This window comes from Oryctolagus cuniculus, chromosome 10 (genome assembly GCF_051225735.1).
Source record: "Oryctolagus cuniculus isolate XC-2025 breed Fujian yellow rabbit chromosome 10, ASM5122573v1, whole genome shotgun sequence".
In the NCBI taxonomy this organism is placed as follows: domain Eukaryota; kingdom Metazoa; phylum Chordata; class Mammalia; order Lagomorpha; family Leporidae; genus Oryctolagus; species Oryctolagus cuniculus.
Window position 1 is genome coordinate 28052710 of NC_142876.1, and position 15300 is coordinate 28068009.

Here is a 15300-nt window from a genome sequence, read left to right on the forward strand (position 1 = left end):
GCGCGCCCTGGGGGAGCCAGCGCGAAGGCTCGACCCCAGCTTCCCCCCCTTGCCGGTGACTCCCCGTGGACAGCGGAGGAAATGGAGATCCCAGACCAACCTCGCTGTCCACGCCCCCTCAGGCTCGGACTGGCCCCGGTGGGCGCAGGCGCAAACTAGATGGCCCCCCGCGGGCCGGACGAGCCGCCCGGGGGAGCGAGGCGCGCAGGCGCGCGGGTGCCCGACGGGGAGGCGAGCGGCCGTGGGACGTCAGCACGCAGGCACCGCCCGCTCCGTGCCAGGGGCGCGCGCTGCTGTGGACGTCAGCACGCAGGCGCGGGAGCCTGGCTCGGAGGGCAGTGGCCATCGGGGCTATAGCGCGCAGGTGTCCTGTCGGAGGCGGGGCCCGAGAGGCAGGCAGCGGATTTCCGGTTCCGGGAACAACGAACGGCCGCGGAGGCGACAGCTACTGCTCCGGAGGAGGCGGCTGCAGAGGAGGAAGAGTAGGACTAGGCGGGAGCGCAGGCTGGTTCCGCGCCATGGGCCCGCGGGCCTAGAGCGGCGGAAGCTCCCGGCCCGGTGCCAAGCTGGTGAGACAGCCGTGGGGGTGGGAGTGGAGAGCGCTCGGGCGGAGAATGGGGAGGAATTGACGCTCAGAACGCTGACGGGGAGCAATGAAGGGCCCTGGGCCCGACGAGGGGCGGAATGGCGGCGTCGAATATGGAAAGGGAGGAACGGGGCATTTCGGCAGAGGTCGGGAAGGAATGGGGCTCGGAGCGCTGACAGGTGAAGTGTCAGAATCCTAGGACGGGGACCGAGAGGCGTGGGGGCGGCAGAACGCCAAGGGGAGATGGCGGGGCCGCGGGTTAAGAAGAGAGAAATGGGGGTGCAGAACGCAGGGCGGGAGGGAGGCTAGGACGGGGGCTTGGGAGGACGAGGAGAAAGAGCGGGTGAGAGCACTGGCAGGTGGGGTGGCATGGCGGGGGGACAGCAAGGCGGGGCGCTGGGGCGGGGAGGCGTTCGGGATGCTAGGGCAGAAGTCGGGGTCTCGGTCTGCTGAGGGGCATGCAGGGTGGAAGGTGGAGGGGCAGGCGTGGGCAGCAGGGAGGAACTGTGGGCCAGAACGCGGAGAAAGAGGGAAAGGAAGGGGCCGGGGAGCTCTTGGGCTGATGAATGGGAAGAATGAGGAGGCGGTCGGAGGATCTGGAGGAGTGGGGGGCTCTCCCGGCGCGGGGGCAGGGGAAGTCGAGGTCATCATAGTGCGGTCGCCGGGTAGGAGGGCGTAAGAGAAGGCTGGGGCAGCTAACACACTGGAGGAGAGACTTCGGGAACTCCTGGGTGAAGAAGATAGGGTGATGAGGAGATCCGGGCTAGGGGACTGAGGACCAGAGGAGCGGGGTGTCAGAGGGTGGGGGGAATGCGTTCTTGGACTGCGAGCGGACAGTGGGAGCGTCCTAGGTGACAAAGGGGGATAGGGCCCTTAGGCGAGAGACAGGGTGTCCTGTGCCGAGGACCGTTACCACAGGGGGAAGACAGGTTCTTGCGTTGGCAGGGGGAGAAATGACGGACTCTGTCTACAGAGGAAAAGCACACTGAGAACAGGGAGCATCGGCGGCAGGCTGGTGAGGAGGGGGAGGCCAGAGGCACTCTGAGCCAGGGCAGGGGAGAGGAAGGTGGGGATGGAGGCGTGCTTCCAAAGACGGTCTCGCTGTGCATCCAGTGCTTGGTGCGGCCCAGACCTCAGTCTCTCTCGTGTCCTCCCTTCTCCAACTTCGCAGGCTGCTGCTGCTCTCCAAGGCCTCCATGGCTGAGGACTGGCGGGACTGCCCAGCCCTGGGCCCTGGCTGGAAGCGCCGTGAAGTCTTTCGCAAGTCAGGGGCCACCTGCGGGCGCTCAGACATCTATTACCAGAGGTACTGGCAGAGTGCTGTGCACAGTCAGGCGTGGGGCTGGGCCTGCTTCAGGCTGGGGTGTGGTTAGACACTGGCAGATTCCACATTTGCAAATTCACCTGCTTAATAAAATTTATTTGTAACTGAAGTCAACTCAAGGTGCTTTCGTGGCTATCTGTGGCCGTACAGAGCAGTGAAAAATTGGTCGCTTGATGCATGCGTTCCTAGCTGAGGCTGAACAAGGCCTTTGTGTTTCACCTTTTGGACTGCAGACAAGCGTCCTTGCCCAGTCGACTTCCTACCACGTTTTTTGCATTTCTGGGCTGGTGATTTAAAATGGCCCCCAAGTGTGCCGAAGTCTGAGAAGTGTGTTCTGAGTGTAAGAAGACTGTGATGTGCCTTAGAGAGATAACAGTGGGTTAAATAAGCGGCTTGCCGGCAGGAGTTGCAGCGCCTTTGGCTGTGGAGTTCAGTGTTAGGAGTCCAAAATGTGGTACCTCCAGAGGAAGAAGAGGAAACTTGCTAACGGGTGGGTGAAGCTGCTCCAGAGAGTACAGCAACAGAACAATCTGTAGCACTTGATGAGGTTATGGAAAAGACGGGAAAGCAGCTAAATTCGCGGATCCACGAAACGATGACCGATAAAGCATAGCGGCCAGTATTATGAGGAGAGCCGAAGTCATGTTACCTTGTTTTAGGAAAATATTAAACCCATCTCTGCTAGCGCTGGCTGGCTTGCACGTTTCAAAAGCTGATACGACGTGAAAAATGTTAAGCTTGCATGCGATGCAAGTTCTGCAGATCGGAAGTCTGAGGAAGGATTTTTGAAATACTTGCAAAGTGTTATTATAGGAAGAGAGTTACACGGAAGAGTGGGTTTTCAGTGCCAGTGAGGCCGGCTTACTTTATGAGATCGTTTGCAAACCTGTATAACAAATGTTCTTCAAAGCCCTTGTAAATGAATCATTCAAAGACTGTGCAGCTAATCATTTGTGACAGATAGCTGTTCAGTAAGGTATATTTAAATAGCAGCACATGAAATAAGGTTCTGTTTTGACTAATTGATGAAAATGCGACCATGAAACCTTGTGTTTCCCTAGAAGCAGTGGTTTCATATGTACTTTCTAGAACATAGCTACCGTAGTAATGAGAATTGACCGTCAGTGCGTAAATATAGGAGGTAAACAACATTTACACATTTTAGGATGTGTCAGTGACACAGTGATTGAATTTCCTGTGCTCATCTGGATTTCTTTTTGTATCTGAGCTGTTATGTCCTTAGAGAAGTATAATAGAAGAATAAAGACAATTGCTCTTCATCTATATTTAGGTACTGCTTATCTATATATTTATATGCTTGTATAAAGCGTTCAGTACTGTTAAGTGCAGTTGTGAAGAACTGTAAAGGATCCGAGATTTTACCTTAATGAGGACAAGAACACAAGTGAACTAGTTACAGTTTTGTGGAGGCTTGTAGGAGGCAAGCGACTTCTGGGACAGAGATGAAAGTTTATTACAGTAATAGCAGGATACGGAATATCATCACTCCTGTGTCAGTTTCCTGAACCCCAGTTCCCACAGGGACCTGTGAGGAGGGCTAAATAGCAGCTGCACGTGGAGTGGGTGGCATTGTCGGAAAGAGCGCTGAGCGTAGGGAATGAAAGCCTTTATAATGTTGGGTCACTAAGTTGCTTTTCCTTTGCTCTGGAAAGGACCCTATCTCTTATCTCCCAAGGTTGTTTGCTTTATAAACATTCTTGAAATGATAGCTGATGACAAAGGACCATTCGTGCCGCTCTTGCAGGGTGTGCAGAAGTGCGGACACTCACGGGGTATCGTCTTCCAACGTTCAGTACTTACACATGATTTTGTTTGTAATTCTACTGATTTACATTTCTTAAAACATTTTTGTCATAAGTTTTCTTTGCTAGGTTATGTGTTTGGTACTTGATGCTTATGTATTTACATGTTATTTAACGTAATTGTGTTTTTACTTATAAGTATTTTCAATGTCACTAGCATCAGGTGGTATAAATATGAGGGTACTTCAAAAAACTTGTGGAAAATGGAATTAAAAGGTCGAATTTATTTTGGTGCAAACACTTGAAATATGTGTAGTTGTCTTGTGATACACATTTTCCGTGTAATTTTTGAAGACTCCTGTGTGCATGAATTTCAAAATGTTCTGCATCAAAATAAACCTATCTCCTAATTCTCTTTATCCGCAAGCTTTGTGAAGGCTCTTCAGAGGTTCATGTCTTGTTTATGTTCGTACAGTCATGCATTGCTTAACAACTTGGACACTTTGTGTGCAACCATAGAGTGTACTTAAACAAATGTATATGATGTGGCCAACTACACACTTAGGCTATGTTATAGCCATGTGTTGGTTAACAGGGATATTTTTGAAAAACACATTAGCAGGTGATTTCATTATTGTGCAAATGTGGCATGTAATCACATAAACTCAGGCAGCTGTCACATCCCTTGGTGGGCAGTCTTAGGGGACCCCCAGCATATATTCAGTCTGTTGTGGCTCGAAACATCTTTATGCAGTGCTTGACTGTGTATGTGGTATAGCCTAATTGTGTCTAGGGCCCTGATGAACAAAACAACAGAAAATTGAAATCAAGAGAAAATGGTGCAGCCAGCAGTAGGGGCTGGCATTACGTTGCAGCAGGTAAAGTCGCCGCCTGCAATGCCAGCGGCCCACATGTGCACCAGTTCAATTCCTGGCTGCTCCACTTCCAGTCCGGTTCCCTGCCAGTGTGCCTGGGAAAGCAGTGAAAGATGACCCCAGTGCTCGGGCCCCTGCACCCGTGTAGGAGACCCAGAAGAAACTCCTGGCCCCTGCTTTAGTCTGGCCCAGCCCTGTCCATTTGGGGTACAAACTGGTGTATGGAAGATCTCTCTCTCTTTCTCTCTTGTAAACTCTGACTTTCAAGTAAATAAATAAATCTTTAAAAAAAATAGAGATGCAGTAAACATGAGATACCTGAGGCTGCTGCTGGCAGAATATGGCATACTGTTTCATAGTAGAAGTTTTATTTATAATAAGTAAAAGCAGCATATTTAAAACAATTTGACAAAAAAAGGTAAATATTTAAAATAGTAACAGTTATTTTTATCAAGTATTACATACTACACATAATTGTTGTTCTTATTTTTTTTTAAGATTTATTTATTTATTTGAAAGGCAGAGTTACAGAGAAAGAGAGGTCTTCCACCCACGGGTTCACTCCCCAATTGGCCGCGATGGCTGGAGCTGGGCCAATCCGAAGCCAGGAGCCAGGAGCTTCCTCCAGGTCTTCTCACATGGGTCCAGGGGCCCAAGGACTTGAGCCATCTTCCACTGCTTTCTCAAGCCGCAGCAGAGAGCTGGATCAGAAGTGGAGCAGCCGGGACTTGAATTGGCACCCATGTGGGATGCCTGCCATGCAGGCGGCTTTATCTGCTTTGCCATAGCGCCGGCCCCTGTTCTTGTACTTTTAATGACAGTGCAGTAGATTTGTTTACACCAGAATCTACCACAAACATGAGTAGTACCGTATGCTGTGATGTCATGCAGTGTGCTGTGACATCACCAGGAAATAGGAATTTTTCAGCGTCGTCATCTTCGTGGGGCCACCGCTGTTTGCACAGTCTGTTGCCTGTTGTCCGGTGTCTCATGACTGTATTACTTATTAATGTTTATATACATGCTGATATTTATAGTCATAGTGTATGATCTTGCCACTGAGGGTTGGTTGGGGTAGGGCCTGAACAGGTCTCATGAGTGATATGGGTGGAATTACATTGGCTCCTCCTGGCCTCTCTCTAGCCCTACAGGAGATAGGATCCGAAGTAAAGTTGAGCTGACCAGATACCTGGGCCCTGCGTGCGACCTCACCCTCTTTGACTTCAAACAAGGTGTCTTGTGCTATCCAGCCCCCAAGGTACTGTATGAGAGGGGATGCCTGGGCCGAGGTGTCTGTGCCATCTAACACCTACGCACTTACACACGTTCCTCCTGCCCTTACACTCGTCTCCAGGCCACTTCTTTGCCCACACCCAGCAAGAAGCGAAAGAAGGCGTCAAAACCAGCCAAGGCTCGGAAACGTGAAGTTAGGCCACAGAAGGGTGAGGTCAGGAAAGAGGTCCCCAGGGAGGAGCCCAGAGCGGCCACTGATGCACCCCCTGCTGCGTTCCCTGCCCCTGGGTGAGTGTTGGCCTGAGGTGAGCCAAACGGATGAGGGTTGTGACTGGGGGTACTCTCAGGGCCCCACACCCATTTTTCCCATCACAGGTGCTGTGAGAATTGTGGAATTCGTTTCTCAGGGGATGGCTCCCGAAGGCAGCGGCTCAAGACGTTATGCAAGGACTGCCGAGGTGCGTGGCTTCTATGGGATGGGGCGGTGGGCGGTGAGCGCTAGAGCCGGCCTGGGATCAGGCTGGGCCGGAGGTTGGCTGGTCGATGTTAAGACCAAGGCTGCTGGCATGGCTATGGGTTGAGCGTTGGATGTATCAAGCCTGGGTGGAGGTTGAATGGGGGAAGAAGGGGCAAGGCGGCAGGTGAGGTCAGGGTCCGTGGCTGCATTTCCACACCTCCCCTTCTCTCAGCACAGAGAATCGCCTTCAACCGGGAGCAGAGGATGTTTAAGGTAAGTGCACCTGCTTCCTCCTCACAACTCTGCAGTGGGGGCAGGCTGTGCTGGGGCTGCTGCAGTTCTGACAGACTGGCGATGGGCCCCAGGGTGCCATAGGGAGCTAGCCATGGTCAGCAGATACAGGAATGGCCGTTACCGGGGTGTCTGTAGACGGGGCTGAAGTAGATGGGAGACCAGTGGACATGGTCACTGGCCTCTGTTGGCGGCTCAGTACTGGTCACATACGGTGACGAGGCTAACGGACTAGCAGACGTGGTGATGGAAGCCGATGTTGGGTCAGCAGACGCAGGACGGGCAGTGCTCCTGGAGCCACCCTGCCTGGGCCTGTGACCTTGCCCCACCCGTTCCTGGCAGCGTGTGGGCTGCGGGGAGTGTGCAGCCTGCCAGGTAACTGAAGACTGCGGGGCCTGCTCCACCTGCCTCCTGCAGCTGCCCCAGGACGTGGCCTCGGGGCTGTACTGCAAGTGTGAGCGGAGACGCTGCCTCCGGATTGTGAAGAGGGTGAGTCGGGCAGGTGGGGTGGGCCCAAGGCTCACCCCAGCCCCTGCCCCTCATGGCCCTGACCCCATGCGGCACGCCTCTGGACCCCCACAGAGCCAAGGGTGCGGAGTGTGCCGGGGCTGTCAAACCCAAGAAGACTGTGGCTGCTGCCGAGTCTGCCTGCGTCCTCCCCGTCCTGGTCTCAGGCGCCAGTGGCGGTGTATCCAGCGGCGCTGCCTACGGGTGAGTCGGGCTAGAGGGGCCCGCGCCAGGGTGGGGGCCAGGGCTGGGTCAGAACTCTTTCTGCTGTTACAGTTGCCACTGCTGCTCTGCTTTTTCTCAGCCTAGCCTTGCCCACCTCATGTCTTCTTTTCTATTCCACCCCACGCTCACGTCCTGGTCCCACCTACTTGCCTCTGTCTGCCAGCACCTTGCTCACCGCCTCCGTCGTCACCATCAGCGATGTCAGCGACGCCCTCCCCTGACTGTAGCCCCCCCTCCTGTGAGTTCTCGCTCCGATCTCTGCCTGCCTATCCTATGCATGCCTTCTGCACTCCCAGGCAGCCTGGTGTCTGCCTGGTGTCATCAAGGCCCAACCAGCTTTTGACTTTCTCCTAGGGTAAACGTGGCCGCCGCAGGGGAGGCCGTGACTCGAAGGCAGCTCCCCGGAAGCACTCCCGAGCCCAGCCACTGCCTCCCCTTCTCCCGTCGCAGCCTCCAGAACCCACAGAGCTGGTGAGGCCCCAGTGGGCGGGGGAAGGCACAACCCTACCCTTATCCGGTACCTGCCCTGACCCAACCCCGTTTGCCTCTGCAGCACCCCAGAGTCCTGGTCCCCTCGCCACCTGCCGAGTTCATCTATTACTGTGTAGAGGAGGACGAGCTAGTGAGTGGCCCCACCCTACCTGGATAAGTCTAGACTCTCAGGACTCTTTCTTGGTCTGATGGGGGCAGCAAAGCACAGGCACAGTACCAGGGTTGGGTGAGCAGGTCATGGGGAATGGGTGAGTGTGGACCAGCAGGTGCAGTGACAGTGCCTGATGTTCGGAGAGGCAGCACTGTGGTGACTACTGCAGGACCAGCAGACGACGGTGGTCAGTCTGTAGAGGAGCGGCTAGTCCATTGGCTGGGGTTTTTATGTAGGAGGCACAGACAGGATCAGCATGGTGATGGGAGATCTTAGAATCACAAACTCCTGCTTGAGGTAGGGATCAAAAACAGCCAGGTAGCAGGTGAGGGCCTCTGACACTGAAGGAGCAGCCACAGTCCTGATGGCCTCAAGGGCCAGCTGACACGGTGGGAGCGGAGAGTCAACAGACTGAGACTGGTGTGCTGCTCGCCCCCCCGGACACCAGGAGCAGCAGTGCACTAGGTGCTGCTGAGGAGGGCCTCTCCTGGGCCTGGAGACAGTACCGCCTGTTTCTCCCCAGCAGCCCTGCGCCAACCGCCGGCAGAACCGGAAGTGCGGGGCCTGCGAAGCCTGTCTGCGGCGGGTGGACTGCGGCCTCTGTGACTTCTGCTGCGACAAGCCCAAATTTGGAGGCAGCAACCAGAAGCGCCAGAAGTGTCGTTGGCGCCAGTGCCTGCAGTTTGCCATGGTGGGTGGGGCAGGAGGGGTCAGGGCATAGATTGGGTTGGGCCTGGGAGTGGTGGGCATGCTGGGTGGGTGGGTTGCTCAGTGGCTTTGATTCGAGATCGGCAGACACTGTGCTGGGGTGAGTGAGCCTCCGTGGCGCTGGCATTGCTAAGAGGAGAGCAGCAGGCTCTCTGGTGCAGGACTCACGTACGCACATCCTGTGCTGGGACCAACAGGAGATACGCGCACTGAGCAGTGCATGGGGTGTGGTCACTCATGCCGCCAATTGCCACAGTATGCCATCTTTCATTACAGAAGCGGCTGCTGCCCAGCACTGGGTCAGGGTCTGAGGACGGGGCAGGATCACCCCCACTTCATCCTCGACGGAAGAGAACTGGCACTGCTCGACGGCCTCGCCTGGGCCCCACCCAGAAGCACCCTTTGCCGACGCACACAGTTCGATCAGACCATGTCCAGGCCCCAATGAAGCAGGAAGCAGGTGGTGGCTTCGTGCTGCCCCCACCTGGCACCGACCTTGTGTTTTTACGGGAGGGCGCAAGCAGTCCTGTGCAGGTGCCGGGCCCTGCTGCAGCTTCCACAGAAGCTGTGTTGCAGGTGAGGGCCCCACCTTATCTTGCCCTTCCCAGCTCCACCCACCCTCGTGCCCGGGAGCTGAGACCGAGTCTGCTGCCATCCTCCCTCCTGCAGGAGGCCCAGTGCTCTGGCCTGAGTTGGGCTGTGGCCTTACCCCAGGTGAAGCAAGAGAAGGTGGATGCCCAGGAAGAGTGGACACCGGGCACAGCTGTTGTGACTTCTCCCATAATGCAGCCTGGCTGCCCTAGCAAGGTGGGGCAGTGATGGGGGCCCTGCGTGCCATGGCGGGGTGGTCTGTAAGCAGAGTGATGGAGAGCCATGATGGTTCTTTGAGCTGAGTGACAGGTGTGCGTGCTGTTTGCAGCCTTGCCGCAGGATTACCCTGCCTGCCTCGCAGATACCACCCCTCCACAGGCAACCTAACTGCCTGCTTTGCTGCCCTACTAACAGGAAAGTGGAGAGCAGTGATGGATGGGATGGGAAAGGTTTGTAGGTAGAGAGGTGACATTTCTGTGCTGAGCTGTTGGGGAAGTGGGATTTGTCAGCGCAGTGACAGGTTGGCTGATGGAGACTTCTCTTGGGCTGATTCTGCCCTTCTAACTGCTGCCCATTCCCACTTCTCCCAGGCAGTAGACGCAGGCCTGCCACCTGTGAAGCAAGAGCCACCTGACCCTGAGGAGGACAAGGAGGAGGAAAACAAGGATGACTGTGCCTCTAAGTCGGCCCCAGAGGAGGAGGCAGGAGGGGCTGGCACGCCCGTGGTCAGTGCTAGGGGATGCCCTGCCCTGACCTGATTCTGCCCTAGGCCCTGTAGCCATGTTGACCCATGATGTTAATTCTTCCCTAGATCACGGAGATTTTCAGCCTGGGTGGAACCCGCTTCCGAGACACAGCTGTCTGGTTACCAAGGTGTGCCCCAAACAGTGAGGGGTGGGGATGGGGCGGGCCCTGAGTTTTAAAAGACCAGCCAGCAGTTTTGGTGTGGTGCAGTGGGAGGTAGAGGCCCCATGTCCACCGTGCTGATCACTCACAGTGAAGGGGGGGTTGTTTGTAGGCCCCTAGAGATTTGCCCTGAGACCCAGCCCAAAGTGTTCAAGACAGGACTCTCCTTTGGGGGTATGGGGAGAGGATTTGATGTCCCTGTGATGAGACTTGGAAGAACAAGAAAGAGAAGGAGGGTCTAGTTTCCATCTCCCTGGAAAATCTTGCAAGGGTCAGATTTGACATAAATTCTTATTCAGAGTATCATCAGGTAGGGTCGTTAAGGCCTTTAGTCTCTGAGAGATGGCTGGCTGCCTGTCACCAAATGATAGAGTGTGGGTCACAGAAATGGTGCTGGGCTGGCTCTGTGAACTGAGTCCATGCACAACTGTGTGATTGCTAGTTTGTCCTCACCTCTTGGAGCAGCCTCTATGGAGGGGCTTAGGCTGGGGCCTGCAGCCTCTCCTGAGCATGTTGAGGTTATTAACTGTTGTAGCTGCCATGCAGATCTGTCCCAGTAGGCCTGTTAATAGGGCGAGGGGTAGGTGCCTGTGAGGACCTGGATGGTGGGAAGAGGACAGGGGAATGCTGCATCCTACAGAAATATCTACAGAGCCCCTGCCCCCCAGGCCCAGGCCTAAGCACTTGCATTCCTTTGTTCCTGCAAACCAGTTCCAGAAGGGCAGAAACCCCTTAGCTGTACCTGGGCGATTACAGAGGTGCCGATTGAGCTCCTGCCAGCAGTGCGAGAGAGCGGTGAAGAAAATGAGCCCTGTAAGGGTTACCCCTCAGAGACACAGGACCCCACCTTCAGGGAGCATAGAATCTAACTGGAACGTGTCCCTGCGTGAACAGTCATTACATGTTAGCAGTCAGGGGGCTGTGCTGTCTGTAATGGTGCTTTTGAGAAGAGTAAGAGAAGGGATGATTTCGGGGGAATGGATGGAGGGTGCAGAATAGTAGGAAATGGTTTGTGATGCTCCGCCTTCCACAGAGCCAACCTCTTTCAACATACAGACCTCCCTCTTCCCTAGGTCCAAGGGCCTTAAAAAACCTGGAGCTAGAAAGCAGTAGACTGGAGGCTTCTGCAGACTGTAGGATTCAAGGTGATACTTACAGACCGGCTTTTTGAGCAACAACCCTGACCTAGGGGCTGGATGGTAGACTGACTGCCAGGGCTTGTGTGTCACTCAACCTTAGGAGGAAAAACCTACCACTTAACCAGAGAAGCAGGCCTAGTCTGGCCTCTTCCAGCTGACAGAGGAAGTAAGCGGTGGGTTAAAGGTGGTGCACCTGCTCCTCCCCAGGAGCCTGAGAGTGATCAGGAGCTGAGGAGCTGAGGTGGGGAAGGGGGTTTAAAATTAAAGCCACCACAGGACGATCTAAACACACCGCCTTCCTAAATAATTTAACATGGTTCCTGGGTGAGACCTGGCAGGGTCTCTAAACATGTCCTCAGGGAGACAGCAATTGAAAATGGAACGTGAGTGAACGGGGCAAGGCCAGGAGCGGCTGCCTGGTGAATTCCGCCCGTGGACTCAGTTTACTCAGTCCTCAAACAGTCTTTAAGAAGACATTGGTTTGTCCGTCTTTGTAGATGGAATACTGAGACTCAATGGAATGAATGTGTCCAGTGTCACAAACAGCTGATGCTGGTAGAGCCTAGAGTGACAACCAGGCTGGGAAGGCCTCTGTTAAGCTACTGAACCGTAAACTGCCGTCCTGTGTGCAATAATGCAAGCTCGTACAGGAGCAGGAGTCTTAGAGACTAGGAAACACACACTGCAGTACTACAAGAGCGGTCATAAGTCCCTCCCACTCCTGCCTCTGGCGTGGCTTAGGGAGTTGCGTGACTCCCTGCAGCCAGGGTCACCGTGGTGTCCGAGCCTCACGGGATTCCTCCAAGCCTCGGGGGTCACCCTTGCTACCCGCTGCTCCCCACTTCGCTGCTATTGTGACTCTTCCTCCCTCAGCCAGAGCAGCCTTTGCAGCTAAAGCTACCAGTCTGGCCCTTCGATCCTGACAACATCCATTTCTGCCCCAGCCTGAGTGTCTACCAAGAGACTGAATTCCTGTTTCAAACGTTGCCCAAGGGCTCGTCTTGGCTCAATCCTACCTCCCTCTCCAAGTCTTCATTCATAAAATGCCAAAAAAAAAAAAAAAAAAAATGGTAGAGCTGTCTTTTGTTACTTGGCCAGCTTTACAAGATGAGGACCAAGTGAGCACCTCCCTAAATTTTGTATCCCGTCTCTAGCCTTACCCTTGTCCCAGCGGTGTCATTTAATTTGGATGTAAATGAGCAGTTTCCCAATTCTAATGCAGAAGATACAGCCCTCTGCCCCACCCTGGTTAGATCTAACCACCCTGGTTAGATCAGCCCTAGTCCAGACTGGGTAATCTGACACTGCTGTTTCCTCTTGAGAATCCAACCACCCGACCCTAGTATTCTGTTTGGTCATGTTCAAGGCAAAATTTATTTGATGTGGCATTCTGGCTCCTGAGTTCAGAGTGATCGCCATGGATATTAGGGTTCAATGAGAAAAGCGGAAGCATCAAGGTAAAGATGAGGTGTTATTTCGTTTGCAGAGGGTTCATCATAGGGCTTTGGCCTTACCTGAGAACTGGTGTAGCAGTCTCCGTGAGGCTGTGTCATGCATCTAATGCTGGGGCTTGAAGTCTGCAGGGCAGGCAGTCGGGAAGGGAAGATGGATGTAAAGTGTGGGAGACCGAGGACACGCTGGCGCCCACGAGCACGAGCTGGGACCCTCGAAGATGGCCCGGACCCCTTAGCAGTCTCTCGCCACCTTCAGCTTCGATGATGTGGGTGTCCTGCAGAAGAAGCCGGTGCCCTTCTTCACAGTTAAATATGCACCCGGCCCAGGAACTCTAGAGAAGCTGAAGAGCCCAGGCAAGGTGGGGCAGCTGCAGGCCTGGCTGCAGGCCTGGCCGCTGCCCCACGTCCACGAGGTGAGCCAGCAGATACATGCCAGCGTGCGCGAACTGCGACAGCGCGGGGTGCCCCTGCACCCACTCCACGTGTAAAGAGTGTGCTGCTGCTCCACTTCTGTCCTCCAGTTCTGAGTCTCTGTGGCCCATCCTAACCGGAAGCATACAGGGAAGGGAGTTCTGGGAAACATAGCCTAGCCCAGGTGACACAGAGCCACTCTGCCGGGAATCACCTCCCAAGGGCCTCCCTACTCACCTGAGGATAACTTGATAGAACTACAGCAACGCAAAGCTGAAGCCCATGGATTCCATGGTGACGCCAGCAAGTACAGAAATTCTGTCAAGCCCACCCAGAACAAACTTGCTGGCCTCGGCTGTCTTTGCGTCATTCATTCAAGTATTGACAACCTCGCCCATGGGAGGCACTGTACTTAATACTGGGATACAGAAATGAAAAAAAAAAAAAGGTCCATGCAATTTTATTAAATGCATCAGTGTGTATTATAAATGGTGACTGGATTTCCAAGTTTATCATGGATTTTAATGCTGGAAGTAGTTCAGGAAATGGGAAGACAGCACTTGTATGAACCTTGTTGGGGCACAACAGGAATTGGAAGTAGTTTATATCGTTAAGCTATCTTACTCTAAAATTATTTTTAAATGATTTTTATTGTCACATGTACTGATTTTTATTCTTAGTGTTTCTTTTGGGAGCGTCTTGGTGGTGGTAACTGTTGACGGCTCTGGGAAGCGGGGGTAGTAGGTGTCGGTTATGTCAAGGACCTTGGGCCGATCACTACCGCAGGCCCTGGGGGTGGGTGGCTGACGGCTGGGCTCTCCCTGCCCGGCCCCCCGCCCGGCCCGGCCTCTGTCTCCGGATGCGCCCTCCAGGGGGCGCCGGGGCGGGATCGCCCGCGCTTCCTGGCCGCGGTCGTCCCACCGGGCCCGGGAGACAGCTGCCCGTTACCCCCGGCCCTGCCGCTCCGGGGCGTGGCCTCCGCCCGGCACCAATACCGGCCCTGGTGCTGTGCCCCGAGGGAGGCCATCTTCAGAGGGACGCAAAACGGGCACGGCCAAGCCAGAGTTGAAGGACGGGGCCGGGGACCGACGCTGCGACGTCCGAGAGCTGCTGGGTGTCGCCAGGCGTCGGCATGCCTCGTCGCCTCCGAGAACGCGTTCCGACGGGACCCTCCGGGCTGCATACCTCGAGCTTCGGCTGTTCCCAGACCAGGCCCCGGCCGGGCCTCCCCGGGGTGCGGGGTGGGGGGCGTTCCGCCCGGGTCTGGAGCCCATGGCACTCGAAGGTCGAGGGGCCCCCGCCTCGGGGCGCGGCCCAGGGAGTGGCGACCACCTCTAATGTCTGTCTGTCTTCTTTCAGGCTACGCAAACTCTTAGCAGTAAATGAGAATGAGTATTTTACCGAACTGCAAGTGAAAGAAGAAGCGTTATAGGAGAGGACAGAAGACGCCGGGGGAAGTATTGAGAGATTATTGAAAGAGAAGAAAGTTTATTTTGTGGCGGAAGAGCTGAACAACACAAAACGGAATCCACATAGAAACTCACCGCCTTCAAACCCCGAAGCGGTGGATTGCGAAGATGAAGGGGTGCCGAGGACGGGGCGCCCTGCGCGCGGCCCCATTTTAGCGTGGGAGCCCCAAAGTGTCATTCCTGGTTGGCTCTTAGGCGTCGGCTACCTTGCTCTTGACTGGCAGTGGACCTGTGGTCTCCACCTGTGCGAGGGCCCGTTTTAGGTTCCCTCATTTGTAGCGCCTGCGATCCTGATTCTCAGGAACCCACCACCCCGGACTTGCGACGGTGCCCGCCGCGACCCTCGGGCTGTGTTGTGCCCACCGGGCGGCGCCGCTGCCCCTGTCCTGGGTGCAGGGCGGTGGCTCACACGTGACGGCCGGCCGGCGGGTTGAACGAGGCACTTAGGCTCCCTGAGCCACACTCGCGCTAGTTGTGAGGTGAAGACGGCTCCTGCTGTTCTGCCAACCCTATAAGATACTTGTTGAGTCTCGAAGGTTGTATGTGTGAAAGTATCTTGCAATTTGTAAAAACTACGCAAACACAAGGTTGGCCTGTGGTGATTCTTGCCGCCCGAGGAACGCTGTCGAGGCCTTCCCGTCAGCGCCCGCTCGCCTGTGCGGTGCTTTCGGGCGGGCTCCGGGCTGGGGCTCAGGGCTGCAACCCGGCGAAGCCCCGG

The 15300-nt window shown here is 55.1% G+C and overlaps 1 protein-coding gene across 50 annotated transcripts; it reads left to right on the forward strand.

Annotated features, from left to right (window-relative positions):
* The first annotated feature begins 289 nt into the window (after positions 1–289).
* Positions 290–15168, forward strand: MBD1 (methyl-CpG binding domain protein 1). Of its 50 annotated transcripts, none has more exons than XR_011379171.2 (19): positions 290–569; positions 1758–1892; positions 5692–5806; positions 5903–6069; positions 6157–6239; positions 6471–6511; positions 6872–7018; positions 7112–7240; positions 7425–7499; positions 7616–7732; positions 7815–7883; positions 8428–8595; positions 8889–9188; positions 9282–9419; positions 9794–9928; positions 10015–10076; positions 11183–11254; positions 12825–13115; positions 14473–15168. XR_011379171.2 is itself a non-coding variant. In XM_070049885.2 (19 exons), the coding sequence occupies exons 3-18, from the start codon at positions 1783–1785 to the stop codon at positions 11220–11222; spliced, it is 1893 nt and encodes a 630-aa protein (XP_069905986.2). In that variant the 5' UTR covers positions 416–569; positions 1532–1601; positions 1758–1782; the 3' UTR covers positions 11223–11254; positions 14473–15168. The 50 variants fall into 50 exon arrangements, 40 of the variants coding, with proteins under 40 accessions (XP_069905982.2, XP_069905983.2, XP_089161873.1 ...); XR_011379173.2 differs by having other exon boundaries at positions 8431–8595; XM_070049885.2 differs by lacking the exon at positions 12825–13115 and adding an exon at positions 1532–1601 and having other exon boundaries at positions 416–569; positions 8431–8595.
* The last annotated feature ends 132 nt before the right edge of the window (positions 15169–15300 follow it).